Below are 19,553 nucleotides of genomic sequence, written 5' to 3' on the forward strand. Positions count from 1 at the left end.
CCAGCGACTGTGGGGCAACGAGCGCAAACACTGGAGCTCGGGGGAGAGGGCCGAGTTTTGTCATATCGCTGCCCGTTTCTTCTGCCAGAAACCACGCTGGCATTCCTTATGGACCCGTGTGGAGTAAAGTCACCCGCAACCTTGTGACGTCCATTGGGTCTGACATCTGAGAAACTCCCCTTGCCTTAGCAAGAGCAACTGCTGCCGCGAATTGTGACTGATCCTTGTTTCTAGGATGCCACCGCAGAGCACCTCTGACAGCAGGGGCTGCTCCAGCAGAGACAAACAGAGAGCAAAACATGCAGGGCGACGGCCTCGGAGGAAAGTAGATCAGATCTAAATTGCTGGTGAAAAATTGAAAATAAACCTGGAAGGTGAATGAGCTTGTAACTTGTGGGCTAGAGCTGTAACATGCTTTATGTGAAGGTATGCTGACACGGGAACGGAAGAGCAACAGCTCTAATGCAAAACACTGCAGAAGTCAAAAGCCACTTGCAGATGACAGTGGGGCCTCGTAAAGCAGAGCAAGAGGAAAACTCCCCACACCTCCTCCTTTTGTCGTGAGTCGAAAGACCTGTTAAAGCATTCTGTAAACATGAGACCAACTAATGTGAAAAAATCAGCACTTTATGAGTGAGTCTTGGAGACTTCGTGGAGGGAGCATGTTTGTGAATTATCGCTATTTCTTGATGGGGCAGGACCTGCTATAAATAGATCCTCAGGCTGTAGGAGGTAGCATAAACAAGCGCACTCCCTCATCCTCGTGACTAAAGCACAGTCCTCACCAAAAAGCAGTTCTGTGATCACGGAAGAACAAGTAAGAGCATGCAGTCTCTCTCTTCTGTGTGCTTAAATGGGAATTCTTTGCTACATGCCCACTGTCGCATGAAAAGAAGATTTATGGAGGCCTACGGAGTTCCAAAAGCCTCTTAAAAATCTGTGGTTTCAGGAAATTCCAAGCAGGGAAGCCAAACGCCGCTGTGAACAGGCAGTATCTAGGCATCCTGTCTGCTGTCACTTTTTGGACCACGGCCTTTTTTTTTTTTTCTCTTGCCTGCACTGGGCAAGAACTTCCTCATCCTTAGAAGAGCTGTAGATGCTAATTCAGTCTCTCACTGAAAAGATGATCACCTACGGAGTTCCAAAAGCCTCTTAAAAATCTGTGGTTTCAGGAAATTCCAAGCAGGGAAGCCAAACGCCGCTGTGAACAGGCAGTATCTAGGCATCCTGTCTGCTGTCACTTTTTGGACCACGGCCTTTTTTTTTTTTTCTCTTTGCCTGCACTGGGCAGAACTTCCTCATCCTTAGAAGAGCTGTAGATGCTAATTCAGTCTCTCACTGAAAAGATGATCAAATGGCAGGTAGCAGAGATAAAACTCTCTCTGCAATGAAAGACGTGCTACACCTACACCCCAAGCCCAGGGTATCACCAGGCAGGAAGTAAAAGGCTTGTTTCGAGGAAACAGTGAGCTCCTGCTTTTGGTTGTTGTGAACAGTCAGACAGAAGTACTGCAAATCAGAGAGGTGAAGCTGATGTGCAAAGTCCATTCCGCCAGTTTTGCAGGAGCTGTGGCTCCTCTGCTTCACGCTGAGTCAGCGGGGACTGCGTTATGAAGATGGCCCTGCCATCGTGCAGGAAGTTTCAACGTAATAATCAAAACTGAACATTTTTCATGGAAACAAGATATTCCAGTTAAACAAATAACACAAAGCCTGTCATTGAAATCCACGCTTCTCCACAAAACAACCACGAAAATTTTTTACCAAGACTACTTTAATTAGCATGAAGTGTAGTTAAACTAGGGTAAATCCAGATGTATAATTCCTCTTATGGCACTACCAAACTGAAATCTGATTTAGATTTGGTTACTAACAAAGCTAACCTGGGGAAAAGACAGCCAAAGCAGACTAAGAATGCTCCCATTGAGAATCAAGTCACTTGATTGAAAGGAAATTAAATTTAGACTGTATCATATAGCAGGAAAATGTCTTTCTGAGGGCAAATTCATAAGCAAGGATTTGGCACCGATTTGCTCTCAGGAGAAACTAAAGCAGATCTTTTGTTAGAGGTTGTAAGGTGCTCAGCATCCTGGATTCCTGTGGATTCCCTTGATCGGAGCTTTGATAACAGGAAAAAAAAAAAAAAGGATTTCTGTAAAGCAGAACATTGCTTTCTGTTACATAACGAGTTAGGGAGCTTTGAGAACAGTGATGCACTTGTCACATTTTTCTTTCCATTTAACAAAGCTCCCTCTGAACCACTGTGCATTATTCATCAGGTCTGTAGCTGCACGATGGGTGCTGTGCACCGTTCTGAGGTTGTGTTACGTATCCGAAGCACACCTACCTTTGCCAGACCCCCATTCTTGGGTAGCAGGTTTGAACCAAGCAAATGGGGTTTTTCATGAATATTCAACAACAACAAAAAAAACCCCTGCTGACTGGCAACTGTGATTTTGACCTAAATTTACCAGGTAGCTTTGAACATGTTTTCAAGAGAGGGAGAGGGAATAAAACGTTTTGTTTTGGTTTTTTTTTAGCATTTTGCAAAGAATAAATTTCAATTCTTCAAGCTGGCTTTACACCAACAGTGGTTACGGACACCAAGGTGGCAATCAGCCAACACACAAAGCAAAGTCCGACAGCTAACCGAGCAGTCTTTAACGGAGTTCGTAATGGTCCGGTGTCTAGTGGTGATACAGGTGCTGTACGAACTAACATTACTCTTATTTCTGGATGGAAACATACTTTCTTACAAAGCCTAAGTGACACAGGAAAAACCACCATTCCGTTCATGTTATTTTGCATTTAAAAGAGAAAACTTCTTAACATTGTCTTTGAAGGAAGACCAATAAATTCTGATGGAAACCAGAATCTGAGCTCCTTTTTACAGCTATATATGTTTAATATCTGAAGTGGTGGTTGAAGTAAATATTCCCCATTAGAAGACCCATTGTTTAGCTTTTTCTACAACACCGATTTTCAGCCTTGCATCCTACATGGCTAACACACTAAATGTTGGCCTTCTAGAAAGCTGCAGGCCTGCAACGTCCCCTGAAATTAGCAGGGATTCAGCTACATGAAAGACTGAAGCCTCATGAATTTAACTGCCCGCAGTTAGCTTTTCAAGGGTTGCTATTCCCTTTGACTTCCAACACATACGAGGGTCATGCTAACTGAAGGAACACTGAGTGAACATTGAACCCACTCTTAATACAGAACTGTAAACTATTCCTTTAATGTGCCTTTTTTTTTTTTTACAGGAATTTTTATTGCTCCAAATGCCAAAATAATTAGAGGGAAAAAAAAAGGCTGTCAACTTAGAAGCCATAAACTGTAGAAGTCAGATGAGAAAATTTGTTTCACAGATTGATTCTTCTTCTTTTGAAACGAGGGAAAAATGTTCACGACTTCAAGTGCTTCTGATCTTTTACAAAGTTTGCACGTTCATTGAAATCAATGACCAAATATTTTCAGATAAGCTTTGTGCAGCTTCTGTTACAAAAGAGAAACATTGAACAAGCAGAACTCCCACTTTACCTGATTAAAGAGACATGCCCCTCTCCCAGGTAGACACTGAGCAGGTGTGTTTCCACTGAGGCTTCAGCACCTCAGCTCTCCTAGGGCAAGTCTTAGCGCCGGCACCACTAACTCCTCTGCAATGGCACTGGCACAGCCGGTTATCATCACAGAACTCACAAAGTGCTCCTTACTCTCACACTCGTCATAGGGTAGCTAAGAAGGTAATGCCAAGTATCCAGCTCCTCACCGCAGAAGTCATACAGTAAAGGTGGCACCACAGAGATAAAGACAGGCTCCGGTATATTCTCGCTGTGATCACACAACGATGCCACTACGCACGCTTGTGCTCGTTGTTACTCTTAACGTTTCCACGCTGTTTTCACATTAGCTGTTATAACCATGGACAGATGTTCCCAAAGCCCCAAAATAATTAACCCGGCAATTAGCAAGTCACAAGAGAAGCACATGAACAAATGACCTGCTCTGTTCAAAGGAATGATTGGTTAAGACCATCCCGGAGAAATTCGGGTCTGCAAGGACTTTTTCCTGAGACGAGCATGGGATAATATGCCTTTTGTCTTGGAGTATTTACTTGAGCCCATAGCTACTATAGGGAAGGAACACTCTACATGAAGATGGATTAGATTAATGCGGTAACTTATACATCCACAGATTGACTTTTTTTTGGTGATGGTGGTTCTTTTTAAATACGCAAAGCTAAAGTATAAAGCACTGGAGAAATCCCAGACTGAACACTTCAAAGGTAAGAACTCAGCTGTTTTGAATAGGTCTTTAGAGAATGGACAGGAAACTATCCATTTGTCTCATCCACTCTACAATTTTTCTTACAGGGCTGTGCCCCACCGAATATTCCTCAGGTCATCTCCTCTTTGGAACACCCAACTGATGCAGTTTCCAGGGACAGAAAGGATGGGTAGAGATTTCCAGAAAACTTCCTGTGGTAGGTTGACCCTGGCTGGAGTCAGGTGCCCACCAAAGCTGCTCTATGACTTCCTCCTCAAATGGTCAGGGGAGAAAATGATAATGAAAGCTTTGTGGGTCAAGATAAGGACAGGGAGATCACTCACCAATTACTGTCATGGGCCAAACACTGGACTTGGGGAAATGAATTTTATTTATTACCATCAAAATCAGAGTAGGATAATGAGAAATAAAAATAAATCCTAAAACACCTTTCTGCACCCCTTTACTCCTTTTCTCCACCTTCTCCCTGCTAGCAGCGGAGGGGCATGGGGATGGGGGATGCAGTCAGTTCATCTGTCATTGCAGCTGCTGCTCTTTTCTCCTCACAATCTTCCCCTGCTCCAGTGTGGGGCCCCTCCCATGGGAGACAGTCCACCATGAACATCTCCAAAGTGAGTCCTTCTCACAGGCTACAGTTCTTCACAAACTGCTCCAGCATGGGTCCTTTCCATGGGGTGCAGTCCTTCAGGAACAGGCTGCTCCAGCGTGGGTCCTGCCCAGGGTCACAGTTCTGCCAGCAAATCTGCTCCAGTGTGGGCTCCTCTCTCTCCACGGGGCCAGAAGCCTGCTCCAGTGTGGGCTTCCCATGGGGTCACAGTCTCCTTTGGGCCAACCCACCTGCTCTGGCGTAGGGTCCTCCACAGGCTGCAGTATAAATATCTGCTCCACTGTTAACCTCCATGGGTTGCAAGGTGACAGCTTGCCTCACCATAGTCTTCACCACAGGCTACAAGGGAATCTCTGTTCCAGCACCTGGAGCACCTCCTTCTCCTCCTTCACTAATTGGTATCTGCAGGGATGCTTCTCTTACATAGTCTCACTACTCTCTTCCTGCTGCTGTTGTGCTGTTGAGTTTTTTACCATTTCTTAAATATGTTATCACAGAGTTGAAACCAATGTCACTGATGAGCTCAGCTTTGGCCAGCATCAGGTCCATCTTGGAGATGGCTGGAACTATCAGACATAGGAGAAGCAGCTGGCATCTTCTCATAGAAGCCACCCCTGTGGCCCCCTGCCACGAAAACCTCGCCACACAAACCCAATACACTCCTTTAACTCAAGTTTCTAATTACATTTTCTACAGCACCGTAAACCCACTTTATTCCCACGTGACCTCTGGCAGAATATCAACAGGTTGATTTAATAATAATAATGATAATAGTTGTTTCTGGCATGGAAAGAGAGATCTGATATATATAACGTGTTTGAAAAACAAAGCAATCCCTCCCAACACACACACCTCATTCTGAGCTTGCAAAGTGTCTAGAAAGGGCAAACTCAGAGACTTCTCCTTTACCAACACGTGAAAGGGTCCTTCAGAGTATAGTGTAATCCATCATTAGACTGTGCACATCAACACCAGCAACACCAGCATAGAGTTCAGGCACCACTAGCCCAGGCACCTGCAGTACTGCGTGATCATTGCTGGTCTTCATAGCTGCTCGTAGAGCCTGCAGCAGGTCTGCCGGAGAAGGCCTGTTAGTTGCATTCCACTGCCAGCAGGACTTCATGATGCTGTACCTGCAAGGTGAAGTAGGGAAGCACTGTGAATGAGAAGAAACACCACGAAGTTTTACGAAAGTCATCTCATATTTAAACTGACTAGAGACCTCTTTTTCTGCTTCATATAAAGTTCTTTCAACGACCCTTTGAAATCTTCAACTACATAATAATGTGTGCAGACAAAGGCATGCAGTTTTTGCAAGGATGTCAACTGTGAGTTTGGGAAAAGGGAAAAAGACAGTTACTTACTCCCTTTTGAAACAGCATTATGGAAGAAAAAGCCACAGGATATTAAGAGAAATTACTTCTTTGCAAAAGGAAATATAATGTCTTAGATCTTCCCTATGGATGCTTTGTTCATTTCAGGGAGAATATTGGAGCTTAGAGGAGAAAGATCACTCTAGAAATAGTCCTGCACCTTGCAGGGAAGCAGTAAGGAAACAAAACGCAAGGGCAGACAAGGAAATAAAAACGAGCAATTTTCAAAAGCAGAAAAGAAAGGTTTTGGCAATCAAGGTTTCACGTAGCACAGCCCAGTAAGGAGATTTGGCAGACAAGTGAGGATAACTCTCCTCAGCTAACAGGTTACTGTTCTGCATAGCCTAAACTTACAGATCTCCTGTAAGATCTAGTTTTGTATCACTTCATTTAGCTTTGCAGATCTCAAGTTCAAGTGTCCATGAAGCAAGTGGCTTACATGGCTTGCTGGCAGCTTGAGGGCTGCTTCATAATGTTCTGTCTCTGCAGGTATGACAAAATGTCAGAAGGTGGCACCTCAGGATATGGTGGAGCACCTGGAAGGGCAAAAGGAGTAACAGTAGAAAAACTATAAAGAAATGGTTGCAGACAGCACCTTCTGTGTAAGAATAGCTTCATTCCCTATCAAAATCCACTTTTTCCTACCACAATTCACACTGACAGAAAATCTAAAAGGAATTGTCAAGACTTTGCACGCTGGACCTTCACATTCTAAAATTTGAGCTTTTTGGTCTAACGAATTTGCTTCTTTCTTATATATTTATTATCATTAAATCTTCTTACCCAATGTAATAATTTCATACAGTAGAATTCCAAAAGACCATCTGCAAGCAAAGAAAACAATGTTAAGTTTGCATTCTAGCTAGCTAGCTTAAACACATACAGCTAGGTGTGACCTGCAGAAATGAGAGGGTATGAGCTATAAAGTGGAGCATTATGCTGAGACTAGATAAGCCTCACTGTGAACTTGATCACTGTGAAATGATAAATGAAGGAGTGAAAAAGATAGGCCTGACAGACAGATGAACTTCTAGTCCAAAAATTAAATCATACATGTCTGCCTTGATGCTGGGGGATTTCTTCAGGAGCTGCTCTGGTGCCTGCCACTTGACTGGCACAACCTGTGTGACTGAGTTGGCCCCATATGTGTAAGTTTCATAGGCCAGACCCAAACCACACAGCTTAGCAGTGAAGTTACGATGAAGGAGGACGTTCCTGGCAGCAATGTCACCATGGAACAACTTCTGCTGTTCAAGGTAAGCCTGGGAAGTTGGAAAAGAAAGCGACCATGAGCATTTTAAAAGGAATTTTAATTGATACACATTTTCACTGAGTTTATGCCTGTCTTCCCCCCTGTGGAATAGCGGTGTACGCTCACCAAAATAACACGAGCATATTTGTCTCAGTTTTAACAAAGCACATCCTCAGTGCTTAAGCCAAGAAGAATTAGGCCACCATGCAGCCTTGTGTTGCAATCAAGAAAGAAGGAAAAAAATGCGGTGAATATAAGCAGACTTACCAGAGCTCCTGCAACCTGCAGTCCAACTTCATATACTTGCCTCTCAGTGAGGTCACAGGGGATATCATCCATTGTCATTACATCCTAGAGACAGAAGAGCAGACCTTGGTTCACACAAAGGCCATTGCCGTAGAGTACTGGGGAGTGTTTCCTTCTCATCTAGTAAAACGAATACTATCCAATCTTATGCTCTCTCCAATTTCACAATTGGTCATAAATTGATGGAAATATAAGGGTACATGGACAGGTGATGTTGATGGATGGATGCTGTGCTGGGTAAGACAAATACCCTGGAGACAACAAGTGGGTAAATTGAAGGGTGGAGAAGAGGTTAATAGGTTAGACAGAAATGGGCAGAATGACAGTGGAGAATGACAATCCATACAGATGGATAAAAGGTATATTACCAATTAGAATGATGAGTAGAGAAGCACATTTATAGCATATGAACGGTTAATTGGTATGAGACTAACAGTGCATCTCTCTTGCCACCCTTGCCAGTAACAGCCACCCTAGCTGGATGCCTAGATGAGAGAAAGAGGATAAAGGAAGCACACAGTGCTTTTCCTATGTCTTTTTTCCAGCCCCCAACTATTTCCAATTTAAGGACTTCTTGAGATGGTTATGATTTCAACAGCTTCAGTAACCTTTGAAAGGTTATCTTCCGTGAATGTAATCAGTCTTCTCTTGAACCCATGTAAAGTTCCATATCCACAGCAGCCAGCGGCAATGAATCCCATTAATCGACTCCCCACTTCATAAGGATTCGCCTCCATTTATTCGTTTTGAACACGGCACTTACTAGCTCTATTTGCTAGCACCCCAACCCTCTGCTGAGCAAGCTAGCAAGCAATCTCTTCGTATTTAGTGTTCCAGATGTAAGAGAATGGTGGATTTATATAGTGACATGGCACAGTTTCATTTCTATGCCTTTCTTAATAACGCCTAATATTTGATTTCTTTTTTGTCTTGAGTTAACATTTTCATTGGACTGTATATTTTCATACAATCAGACCCATCATTTTATTCCTCATCAACAATGGGGAGATATGAGGCCATCATTACATATCAGAAGCTAAGATAACTTTTTTTACATGTGCATAATTTCATTTTTAACTATGATGAATTTAATCTGTTCTTTTTATTCACCAGTCTCTCAGTCTTGCAAAGACTCTCCTCCAATTCCTCAGGGTCGGCCCTTGCCTTTACTGCCTGCAATCATCAGCAACTATCATCACCTCACTGCCATCTAATTTTCTAGGTAGTTGATACAAGCAATGAACAGCACCAGGACCTAGATGGATGACCTTCCTCCAGGGCAAGAACCAGCCTTTCACTCTTATGCTCTTGTTTTCTGCCTTTTAATCAATTTGTTATCACTGAACGACCTTCTCCTTGGTGGTGTAACTGCTCTGCTTTCTTAAAGCATTTGAAGAGAGATATTATTTAAAACTTTAGAAATTCAGCTAGTAAGTATCAACCCTCATTTTAGTGCCTGCTAAACTTCCTTCAGGGAACTCCAGTGGACTGCAAAGTAAGACTTAGCTTTACAAAAGTGAGTCAACTTCTCCAAACTATATCATATCAATTGAGATATCATTAATTCTATTCCAGTTTAGACTGTGTGGAACTTCTTTGGGGGATGGAAAAAATTTAGACTGATATAGAGGGATGCATGGAGAGATTAAAAGAATCACCTATGACTTACGGACTATGAGTTATGCACAGATATGTACCTAACGAATTTAAAAAGATATTCTATCATCAATTCTTTTGACTCACCTTCCGACATGTCCATAGAAATGTCAACAGGTCACCAAGAGACATATCTTCCATGATCATATAAAGTGGGAGCTGGTCTACACAGCATCCAACCAATGCAACCAGGTTCTCGTGATGGCCAAGATTTTGATGGAATTTAATCCTTCCCAGGAAATCTTTTACCTCCTGCGGACTAGCCAGGTCTGAAAGAACACAAAAATCAAAACCAAACAACAGTAGAAACCCGTCCCCCCAACAAATCAAAAAACCCCACCAAAACAACAACAGAAAAACCCAAAGTGAAGGCAGCAAAGAACAGGGCAAACAACTTAAAATCAACATGAACAGCAATCTTCCTTAGTCCTACCAAGACACTCCTACCAAATCACCACTCGTACCGAACGCAGGTTGTTCTTGCCCAGTAACGACTACAAAATTCTGCTCAGCATCGCGTCTTTGATGCACAGATCTGTTCCCAAGTGGATCTTGGCCATGTGCCTTACCTTGTGAAGCTTTCAGTACTACAGTCTTAGTCTTCCCAGGTTTTCCAGTTTCCAGTTGTGCTCTGTAGATGCTCCCATAGCGACCATCTTTTATCAGCTGCAAGGTGTCCGGTGAGAGTTTCTCTCGCGGTATCTCTAGTTCTTTCAGAGTCAAGGATGCAGAATTTAGCAGGTTCTCCACAGATGTCTCACTCAGGTGGATATAGCTGTTCTCTTTGGAGTTGGATTCCTGATGATTCTTGTCACTCACTGACAAAAGCGATTGCACGTGATGCATAAAAAAAGACAGATAAACTCTTGTAGCAGGTGGCAACGCCCATCTTTCTAGACTCTTTCATTTTTTGCTCCATACTGTTTTGGAAATCAGGACAAAGTAAGGAACTGCTATTGTATCTTCCTTATCCTGGCCCTTGAAGAGGAGAAGGAATTTATCTCCCACTCTATTTCATGAAAAGGCAGAATGAGTCTGGAGATCTCTACTGTATTTAATTAGGTAAACTTTCTAGATAAGATGTATTTGTACTTGATCCCAGGTGCTGAGGCAATGACCACTTTATTACCAACTGCCAGTTGTTACGAAAGGGATACACACAGGGTGTAACCACAAAAGCCTTATCTTTGTTCTCAATTATTTCCCTTAATATAGGCTGAAGAGGCTTTTTCCTCTACAAAATGAAAATCGGTTCAGAACTGGATCTTTGTTTCCACGCATGTTTGCAGTACCAATCTATACTACAGATTCCACTGCTACTACTGTGAGGAAAATCATGGTTCCCAGTTTTTTAAGGCTCACTGGATTGCTGAATACCACTCCGGCTCTTCATACATGCTACTGCTTGGCTGTTGCTCAAACAATGGGGAAACGGGATTGACTTCCGGCCACTAAAACCAACAGTCTTCACTGGTTGAAAAACATTTTTTTTTACCTTGGTGTCCAGAGGATGATGATTGTTGCTGCTTTGCTCGCAAGCCTCGACAGTGGAGCCAAAGGATCACAGTTAGCACAATGACAAAAAAACCCACAAGGAGAGCAGGAACAACAATCACTTCAGTCTGATATTCACGCACAACTATCGGCAGAAAAAGGAAATGGGAAACCAACGAATAAAGAGCACTGCCTGATGCACACTGGTTCTGTGTAACAAAGTAATAATAATCCATTTCAGTAATTTTCAACCCCCAAAGCATGTATATCTATCCTCTGCTCCTTGGAATAGCAACTGAACATTGTTAGTGCTGCCACCCTATTCTTCAAAGATGCTGAGTGTCTAAGCTGCATGAAACCACCGCGATTCCCACAACTAAGGTCACTTATTTAGTTGACTTAATACAGAGGCTAGGAATTGTAGCCATGTGAAGCAGAACCTGTCCTGGCAAATGGATAGCAGGGAGACGGGAAGGGCTGAATATTGCTGTGCATTCCCAAATGCATGTGCAATTACAGCTTCAGCTCCTTCCATTAACATTATAGGGAGCATTTTAAAGAAATCAGGGTGTGGTCACCTGGTCTGGAATTTGACTGGAAGACATTGTGATTAACAAGGATGTTGCAGATAACTAACTCTCTTATATGCCCAGATTTGGAAGTGGTGCTATTTTTGCATATGCCAAGACCACATTTCAGCTCCCACAGATGACAGAAAATCATTAAATCAAAATCTCTCAAGGTTGGTCCTTAGGGAAGCTGCAGGGAACCTTTAAAGACTGTATTATGTCTCATTCAAAGCAGAAATACTCTCAAATGGCTAACATTATGTGAGATGGATCCCACCACAAAAACTACATCCCCTTAAAAGTTTCTCCTCTGAGACACAATGCAGGGAAAGCTCAGTCAAATGCTTCTGCGTGGGCTGGGATGCAGGTAGAGAAGGGCAAAGGGCTTGGCCCACTTTTTAGTAGAGCTGGACTTCCTGCTCAGCATGTGAAAGCTTATTACTTACAGGAGTCTGTGAACCTTACCACATAGCTTGTCATTGCTGTTGCATTCCAGTAGCATGCGTGTGAATCTTTTTACATCCTCTGCCATGTTCAATTACAAGCAAGTCTCCAATCTCTGTTTTCTGCACAGACATGAAGAATATTAATGAAATTTATTAGGAGAAAGGATGACTAAAGAAGCAGCGAGCGAGCTGAATATGGAGCTTTCTACCCCTTATGATCAGTGGTTGTGTGAAGAAGCATCACCGGGGCTTAGAGAATGATACAGGAGATCCACCTTCAAATCTTATGAATGGTAGACTGTATGACCAGAGAGAATTTAAGATTAAGCTTGTTCTACAGTGCTTCACAAGCAACTGAGCACCCCCAGGCCTAAAGGCTGCCACATGCAAGAAAAATCATAGTCATAAACGTAATTAAAGAATAGCCAATACGGATAACACACTTCTAGCTAGCACACCTCTTAGATGCCAGAATGGTTCGACCTTTTATCTTCCGGTACATGACCAATGAACAGATCAGCAGCACGCGTACAAAATGTCAGTCATTCTTGACTACAGCCTCTGCCACGACTCCTACTGGTGCTCCACAAAGACAAGAAACAAAGTCTTCTCATTAGGGCTCTCTGGGCTCATCTCCTTAACACTGCCAGAACTGTAACCAATCTGAAGCACAACATCTGGAACTAGTCTTTCTAAAGGCAAACCTCAGTGTGGTGAATAGTAATGAGTGACAGAAAGGCAAGGCATGTACATCTAGCCACCATTTCTTATGAACATTGCCAAAAGCTTAAGATTTACCAGCTTCACAAACAGTATCATCTAGAACGTTTTATAGGCATTAGGACTTTCATCCTGTAAGTACTTACTTTATTTTCAGCTATGGTTTTTTCAAGGCAATTAACCTCAACAGCAAATGTTAATAATAATTTATGGCATTCTTACTGATATTAATATGGTTTTATGGAAGTTGGTGATGGACAAAACATTAAACAGAATTTGTCATCATGCTTAAAATTAACAGGTGAAATTATGTTTTATCAGTTGCACAACAGAGGCAGCACAAAAAGGAAAATGGAATATATCTGCACTTTAAGGTATCACCAAAAGTCTGTTTTGTTTTCCATTTCCTTTGCTTCTTAATATGCTAAATTCACCTGGTTTCAGAATGTGGCTACAACATGGATCCAGTCAAAGGAACATTGATACAGCAAGAACACCAAGCTTTTTAGGTACACTCTGAAAGCAAGCATGCTAAGTCACAACCTATCTTGGCTATAACACATACAAATTGCATAGAAATACACAATTATCACCGTAAGAGGACTAGTCCTAGCTTCTTTTACTCTCAGAAACACACAGATATGAAAGACGCATATGAAAAGACATGATGGCATCACAGAAAAAATGGACTTTTGGACCATTAGACAGCAATCACGTTGCATAATCTGAGTCACGCACAGTCCAAGCTCCATCTTAACACTAGCTAATGGCTTTGCTTTGTACAGATGCTCACTAGAAATGCACACTCAAATTTAAATGGTGTGCATGCACAGACACATATAAGCACACACATACCAACTTGTACTTACACCGAAACATGCTCATACAGTCACAAAGATCCATGGAAAAAAGCTGTGGTGCAGCAAACACGTCTACACTGGTCCCCTGTCTGTAAAAAAGATTTCTGCCTACTCCCTTACGTACCTCCCATCAGTGGTGCCAGGGGGTGGCACCCATGTTTTCTAACCATACTCGGGGCAAAACTATGGGATCCAGAAAGAAAAACCTTGGCAGCCATTGGTGCTTTATTTGCACTGGCATTCCCATTTGTTGCCATTATTCACGGAGCTGCACAGGTTTTACCACTGGAAAAGTCTGATTAGATAAGTCCACTTACACTCCATGCCTCTATCCTCTTGCAAAACTCGGGAAGGAGGAAAGGTAATTCTCGGTAAGGCAATTCTGAGGTACCTTTCAGTGCTACTTTTCAGGCCACAGCCAAATCAATTCTCGTACTTAGCTCCTTCTGCAGCTTACTTGTCTAACAGTAACATCATTGCAGTTCCTACATTTCCAACCTCACAAGAGTGGTAACTGAGAAATACACCGATGTCACATTATACATTTAATAAATATTTTTTCACAGTGCACCAGTAGGGGACACATGGAGGTTATGTGGAACTAACGTCTTCAGTGTACGGATGCATACTAACCACATAGCAGAAAGCATATTGGCAGTGCTCAACTATTTATTTCATTACATGAAGACAGTTTTCTAGTACCAAGCCAGGACAAGGGGGACAAAAATACCTTAAGAAGTTAAAAACTCGTACCTTGTTGCATTCTGATTGTCCTTGTCTGTTTGTTATGTGCTGTCTAGACCATGAGCACAGGAGAACATATCCTGTATTACTTCAACTTAGAATTTGCATTGGACAATTTGATAGTTATTCCACTGGTTTTTTTACAACTCTTTTACATACACTGAAATCCACTCACTGAAATGTATTTCTCTCTATTGTTTTCTTTCAAAACCATATTTACTTCAACAGTCTTCTCTCTTTGTCTAGGCCTATCTAATCTTTCAGATTATTCTGATTTCCTTCTCCTTCAGTTGAAACTCATTACTTTTGTTGTTTACACACAATGTTTTTTACATCAGGTGCTCTGTTGTGCAGCACATCAGTGTGACTTAACACCTTCTTTAAGAAAACTAGTTGGCAGTGCAATACAAAAATCAAACATGATGGGTAACGACCACAGGATTAGGCCACTCTTTCTTCAGAATGGTAAGGGTGGTTTGTTCCTGCTCAGTTTCAGCCTCCAAAGCCTTCTTGAAAGACACCTTCACTTTGGTAACAGTGACCAGAAAGCAAAGGAGCTTTTCTAGACCGAAGCTTCTCAACATGATGTACTGAATCGGAGCAATGAGAGGGTCTGAAGGTCTTTGTGAATGCGTTTTGAAAAGGTATTTGTTCCGCTGACCGGAGCTCAGAAAAGAACTAAGCAGATTTGGAGAGATGTGGGAGTTTTTACTGGGGCAGAAATAAATGAATCAATGCAAATATAGTGGTCTAGAGTGCAATGCTCAATGTATTAATGTTCCGATACAACACAGTTCCAAGCAAACTGCCACAACAATGGCAATCAAGCCTTTCTTTGACTAATACGTGAATTCAAAGCCCCATGTCTAAGCTAAATATACAACAGAGACTGTACTATTTAGAAACAGCAGAAGTGGTTGCCCCATACACTGAGAGATACAAGGCAAAACCCTAGCAGGAGCTAACCTACAGTCAACACCATTTGCAACTGCTGCTAGCAGACTACTTGGTGAACTCGGTGTGCACAGCAGCTTCACAGGCCGGCAGAGGTCAAAGAAAATGTACCCCCACAATGAGCAAGACTACAGGCTGGTAAAAACAGATGACGAGAAGGATGAGGTACTTCACAACCTTTTTGCCTCAGTTTTCATCGGCAACCTCTCTTCCCACACCTCCTGACTTGATGGACCATGACATAGGTATTGGGGGGGCAAAGACCCTCCTACTGTAAGAGAAGATCAGGTTTGAACCTGAACATACATAAATCTATGAGACCTGACGAGACGCATCGCAGAGTCCTCAGGGAATCGGCCGATGTAGTTGCCAGGCCACTCTCCATGATACCTGAAAAGTCCTGGCAGTCAGGTGAAGTCCCTGGTGACTAGATAAAAGCAAACATTGCACCCATTTTTAAAAAGGGTAGCAAGGAGAATGGTGGGAATTACCAAGCTGTCAGCCTCACCTCTGTGCCTGGTAAAAGCAAACATTGCACCCATTTTTAAAAAGGGTAGCAAGGAGAATGGTGGGAATTACCAAGCTGTCAGCCTCACCTCTGTGCCTGGGAAGATAATGGAACAGATCATCCTAGAAGCTACGCTAAGGTACATGGAGGACAGGGAGGTGATTTGAGACAGCCAGCATGGCTTCACCAAGGGCAAGTCCTGCCTGACCAGCCTAGTGGCTTCTGTGATGAAGTGACTGCATCGGTGGACAAGGGAAGAGCTATGAATGTCATCTATCCGGATCTCTGCAAAGCCTTTGACATGGTCCCCCACAATAACTGCTTCTCCAAATTGAGAGATGTGGATTTGATGGGTGGACTATTGGGAGGATATGGAATTGGCTGGATGGTCACATCCAGAGGGTAGTGGTCAAGGGCTTAAAATCTAGATGGAGATTGGTGACAACTGGTGTCCCTCAGGGGTTTGTACTGGGACCAGTGCTGTTTAATATCTTTATCCATGACATAGTGGGATCGAGCGCACCCTCAGCAAGTCTGCAGATGACACCAAGCTGAATGGTGCAGTTGACACACCTGAGGGATGGGATGCCATCCAGAGGGACCTGGACAAGCTGGAGAAATGGGCCCATGTGAACCTCATGAGGTTCATCAAGGCCAAGTGTGCAAGGTCCTGCATCCGAGCTGGGACAACCCCCAGTATCAATACAGGCTGGGGGATGATGGGATTGAGAGCGGCCCTGTGGAGAAGGACTTGGTGGTACAGGTGGATGAAAAGCTGTACATGAGCCAACAATGTGTGCTCACAGCCCAGAAGGTCAAACATATTCTTGGCTGCATCAAAAGAAGTGTGGCCAACAGGTTGAGGGAAGTGACTCTCTCCCTCTATTCTGTTTTTGTGAGATCCCACCTAGAGTTCTGCGTCCAGGTCTAGAGTCCTCAGCACAAGAATGAAATTAACTTTTTGGAGAGAGTGAGTCCAGCAGAGGGCCACAAAAATGATCAGAGGGCTGGAGTACCTCTGCTGTAAAGACAGGCTGAGGGAGTTGGCGTTGTTCAGCCTGGAGAAGAGAAGGCTCTGGGTAGACCTTATTGCAGTTTTTCAGTACTTAAAGGGGGCTTATAAGAAAGCTGGGGACAGTCTTTTCAGCAAGGCCTGTCGCAACCAGACAAGGGCTAATGGTTTTAAACTGAAAAATGATAGATTCAGACTAGATACAAGGAAGAAATTTTTTTTCAGTGAGGGTGATGAAACACTGGAGCAGTTGCCTAGAGAGGTGGTAGATGCCCCATCCTTGGAAACATTCCAGGTCAGGTTGGACGTGGTTGTGAGCAACCTGATCTAGCTGATGATGGCCCTGCTCACTGCAGGGCTGGTTGGACTAGATGATCTTTGAAGGTTCCTTCCAACCCAAAGCATTCTATGATTCTGTTCTATGACAGTGCCAGGTTAATTAGCCCCATATCTGCCCTATGCTGACACTTACTGCTCCTCTGTGCACATTTGTCAACAGGATGAATGCTGGGGAAAAAGTGGTGTTTTGTTTTCAGCCATGTTTGTTTGACAAGCTGTTCTGCTGACCCGGCAATTTATAGACAAAGCACAGAGGACAACACAGGAACAGGAATAAGCAGCTAAAAGACAGCAGTTGCAGGGGCGGCTTAAACCAGTTCAGTAAGCCCCAATACTGAATGTGAATATCCAGCTGAGCTGAATTAAGTAGCCAAAAGAAGGTGGTATCTCTTCTCTGTGCTCTCCTCCCCCTCCTTGTTTTGCTCCCAGCAGTGCAATCGATCACATGGTAAACTGATTGAAACCACTAACCTAGAAGGAAAAATCCTCTGTTCTTTTCCATGGCAATCTTCTGCTATTTTAGCGAGTGGTATTAGTTCGCCAAGCAACTAAACAAATGCCAACGCAGGCACGAGAAGTGACAGGAGCACATGTCCAGAGGCAGGAACAGGGAAAATGGGTCTTCCGCCACGCAGGGTAGTGAATGGCTAATGTGGCTAGAGCTGTGCTGTGAAACCATTCCCTGGGTCAGCACAGATCCACAGGTATGGCGTGCCAGCGTAAGCCCTACTAGGCTTTTTCCAGTCCCCTGTCATTCATTCTCACATGTATGGTGTCCCCTTAGCACTTGCACAATCATTCACATGGCAATGCAGTTCACTGGATTGGGAAGGTGATCTGCCCGAAAATAAACACTCCTCTCTCACATTTTAAGGACTTAAATTTCTCATCAGGCTCAATTTATGCTATATTTAAAGTGCCAAGACATACAAGTTATGAAGCCTGAGTGACAAACATTGTGGTGAAGAATGAAAACAAAGAGAAATATAAAGCCTTATGTGTCCATGGAGTATATGGGAACAGATGGCTTGAGAACTGCAGGCACAGAAACTGCCTGCTGCTTGCTCCTTCCGTGCTCAGGAGAATAGGATGTTGTACATATTCACAGTGAATACACGGTTTCGCCAGTGAATATGTCTGACTTGGGAATAAACTTCAGTGCAAATGTGTAAATCCTTGAGTACTCATTTGCTATTCTGACTAAAGGAACAGCTGATTAAATTAATTATATATGATTTTAAAAAAGATCATTCGGATCTTCATTAGACCTTTTAAACTGTGCAATGAGCTGATACGGAATTAATGCAGTAACTTCTCCAGACTCCCTGGCCTGCATTAACTGCATTAACACACCACTTTATTATAAAAATATTCTTTCATGCGTTTTTCCTGTACTAATTGTGAGGACCAACTGTAATATGACTACACGCATGTGAAGAACAGCTGAGTAATTATTTACTTCAGTCCAGGATACTGCCCGACTGATAAAAGACAAAATAAATGCTTTCACCATGACACCTTCTATTTAACGTCTTACAGTGGCAGAGCCTGTCTCAAGCATTTCCAGTCACCATTTCTGTACTTCCATTATTTTCCTCCTTTTATATACGACCTTTGAACATGGCCACCAGTCAAGACTTAGGCAACTGTTAGGCACGTGTGCCCTGCCCTGGCTGTGCATCTGAAAGGGTGGGGTATTACCAGAGAACTGCAGGAACCAAAATGGCAGTGAAACCATGCTGGATGTGCTCAGGACAGACAAGCAGCTGTGGACATTGGATGTGAGAGAAGAGGGAAGAGAAAAGCACCATGGAAAAGCCAACAGCGAAACAGAGATTTCTTGCCCTGTAATGCCTGCCATTTTACTAAAGCAAATACAAATAAAAAAACAGGTCACAGAGGTTTCAAGCCTAACAACTTGATGCCATAAGAACATATGTCTGCAAAAAGCTATGCATTTGTTAGACTACATATCCCGTCGCTTTTGCCTTCAGAAGGCCTTAGTGACTATTTCCAGCAGCCTGGCAGGTCATAGCATCTTTGCAAGGTTTCCCTGGCCCATCAAGTCATCTCATCTTTCACCATAAGGCACCTGTGCGTTACCATCTGCACATCTTCAGCTGCGTAGAATAGGAAATCCTGACCAGTCAACCCAGGTTATAAAACACCAGAGCCACCTCAGTTCTGTCCTGAAAAAGAATTACTGATAATATTCTGCAGCTTGCTGTACTGGCTGTAATAATGCCTCAGCTATAAAGATTTGGCTCTCTAACTCACTTCTGCAACAGCTGGTAGCTGTAACACCTTGTAAGAAAACAAAGTGTTTCAAAAAATCATGTACAGTGATTCAAGATTTTCTGTTGGTCCAAAATTAGAAGCAGTACCTGAACATCAAACTAGGCTAGCTGCTACTGAGGCATATTAAA

At 43.0% G+C, this 19,553-nt stretch overlaps 1 protein-coding gene across 1 annotated transcript; it reads right to left on the reverse strand.

Moving 5' to 3' along the window:
• Nucleotides 1-5,822: 5,822 nt before the first annotated feature.
• On the reverse strand, nt 5,823-12,076 carry STYK1 (serine/threonine/tyrosine kinase 1). Its single transcript, XM_010145301.1, has 9 exons — nt 12,010-12,076; nt 10,977-11,120; nt 10,051-10,299; nt 9,569-9,750; nt 7,787-7,870; nt 7,321-7,529; nt 7,051-7,091; nt 6,707-6,803; nt 5,823-6,027 (listed from the first exon to the last, which is right to left on the reverse strand). Exons 1-9 carry the CDS (start codon nt 12,074-12,076, stop codon nt 5,823-5,825), a joined length of 1,278 nt encoding a protein of 425 aa, XP_010143603.1.
• Nucleotides 12,077-19,553: the final 7,477 nt, after the last annotated feature.

This window comes from Buceros rhinoceros, unplaced genomic scaffold (genome assembly GCF_000710305.1).
Source record: "Buceros rhinoceros silvestris isolate BGI_N320 unplaced genomic scaffold, ASM71030v1 scaffold6621, whole genome shotgun sequence".
NCBI classification, from domain to species: domain Eukaryota; kingdom Metazoa; phylum Chordata; class Aves; order Bucerotiformes; family Bucerotidae; genus Buceros; species Buceros rhinoceros.

What these genes read in the sequence shown, in the direction of transcription:
- STYK1 (XM_010145301.1), bottom strand. Translation starts at nt 12,076, where the DNA reads ATGGCAGAGGATGTAAAAAGATTCACACGCATGCTACTGGAATGCAAC. An exon ending in TGCAGGTTGCAGGAGCTCTG is followed by an intron (nt 7,530 to 7,786) that starts GTAAGTCTGCTT and finishes CCAACTTCCCAG; the next exon opens with GCTTACCTTGAACAGCAGAA. An exon ending in CCCAGCATCAAGGCAGACAT is followed by an intron (nt 7,092 to 7,320) that starts GTATGATTTAAT and finishes CTTTGCTTGCAG; the next exon opens with ATGGTCTTTTGGAATTCTAC.